We start from the raw sequence: 1,213 nt of genomic DNA on the forward strand, positions 1-1,213 counted from the left end.
GGGTGGGTACCGTGTTTTTTTTCCTGAGATGTGATACACTTTGAATTCTAGCCAATCATTTTACGTTTCCGAGGATAGTAGGCGGGGCCAGGTACGTACGTTCTTTTAGCTACAGATTAAAAATGCCCAAGGCGAAGCGGTCAAAAGTCTGGCTCTACTTCACAGCAAAAGATGCAAACTCAGCAGCAACAAGTGCTTTAAGCTGATACTGTGATGCTGTCAAAGGAGGTAACACCTCAAATCTGATGAAACACCTGACGACGCATAGCGTTTTTTTTAAAGCCGAGAAATGCGCCGTATTTGATGAAACTACAACACATCACATTACACTTCTTTGTCTCTGTCACAGCTGGATCACAGCCAACACACGTTAAATCCACTTTGACTTGTATCACAGACAAACTTAATCAATAGGGAAATAATTATTAGAAAAGACAAGTCTCGTTTACATGTTACAAGCTCTCCCCCCAAACTGTGAGGTTTCTAACAGGTAAATCTCACCTGCAGAGACAAACGGGAAGACTCCGACAAACAGCAACGTGGAGCAGAGCGACAGAGTCACAGCAGGCATGTCTGTGTTCTCAAGGTCAGATGATCCGACACTTTAATGGTGATAAAAGTCTGATTCTGTTGGTATTTTCACAGAATAACCGAACCTGAGTTTAAACCTGACACCATGAGATAAGGTTAAAATAAAGTTTTACTCGCTCGATGCCAAAATGTCCGACTCGTCTCTCACACACCGACGATCGATTAACGACGCCCACAGCCTCACCCACTCAGTACCTGCCTCAGTAGCTGACGCGGTAGGAAGTGACGTGTCGGCGGGTTTTGCGCTGTTTCGGCGCAAAACCAAAACACAGCCGAAACAGTGTCCGACATGATTAGAGATTAGAGACGTTGAGCCAGGAAAAGAACTTGAATAGAACTCCTTGCTAAGTAATAATAATAATAAACAGTTCATAACATAACCATAGCCATAACCAAAACGTTACCCTGATATCTCACAGAAATGTTACATGAAAATAAACAGATGCTGGCAACTCAGCTCTGTAGAGTGGGCAATCATTACTTGAAGGAAGTTGAAAGTCCGCAGAACGTTATAACGTATTACATTTGATGTTAGGAGAATCATACTTGCATTATAACAAATGTACATCACTAGCAATCACTAGCAAATACTTTAACTTCTACTTTCACTGTAAATAAACTC

At 42.0% G+C, this 1,213-nt stretch overlaps 1 protein-coding gene across 1 annotated transcript in view; it reads right to left on the reverse strand.

The window, feature by feature from the left end:
* The window catches only part of LOC102201514 (cell adhesion molecule 2-like), a 10,144-nt gene extending 9,411 nt beyond the window's left edge, over window positions 1–733 (reverse strand). The window contains exon 1 of the mRNA XM_005753999.1: window positions 502–733. Within this exon, the coding sequence (XP_005754056.1) occupies window positions 502–571 (70 nt within the window). The 5' untranslated portion in view covers window positions 572–733. The remainder of the gene's footprint in view (window positions 1–501) is intronic.
* Window positions 734–1,213: the final 480 nt, after the last annotated feature.

Source organism: Pundamilia nyererei, unplaced genomic scaffold, assembly GCF_000239375.1.
Source record: "Pundamilia nyererei isolate P.nyererei 1_Seehausen unplaced genomic scaffold, PunNye1.0 scaffold00493, whole genome shotgun sequence".
Lineage (NCBI taxonomy): Eukaryota > Metazoa > Chordata > Actinopteri > Cichliformes > Cichlidae > Pundamilia > Pundamilia nyererei.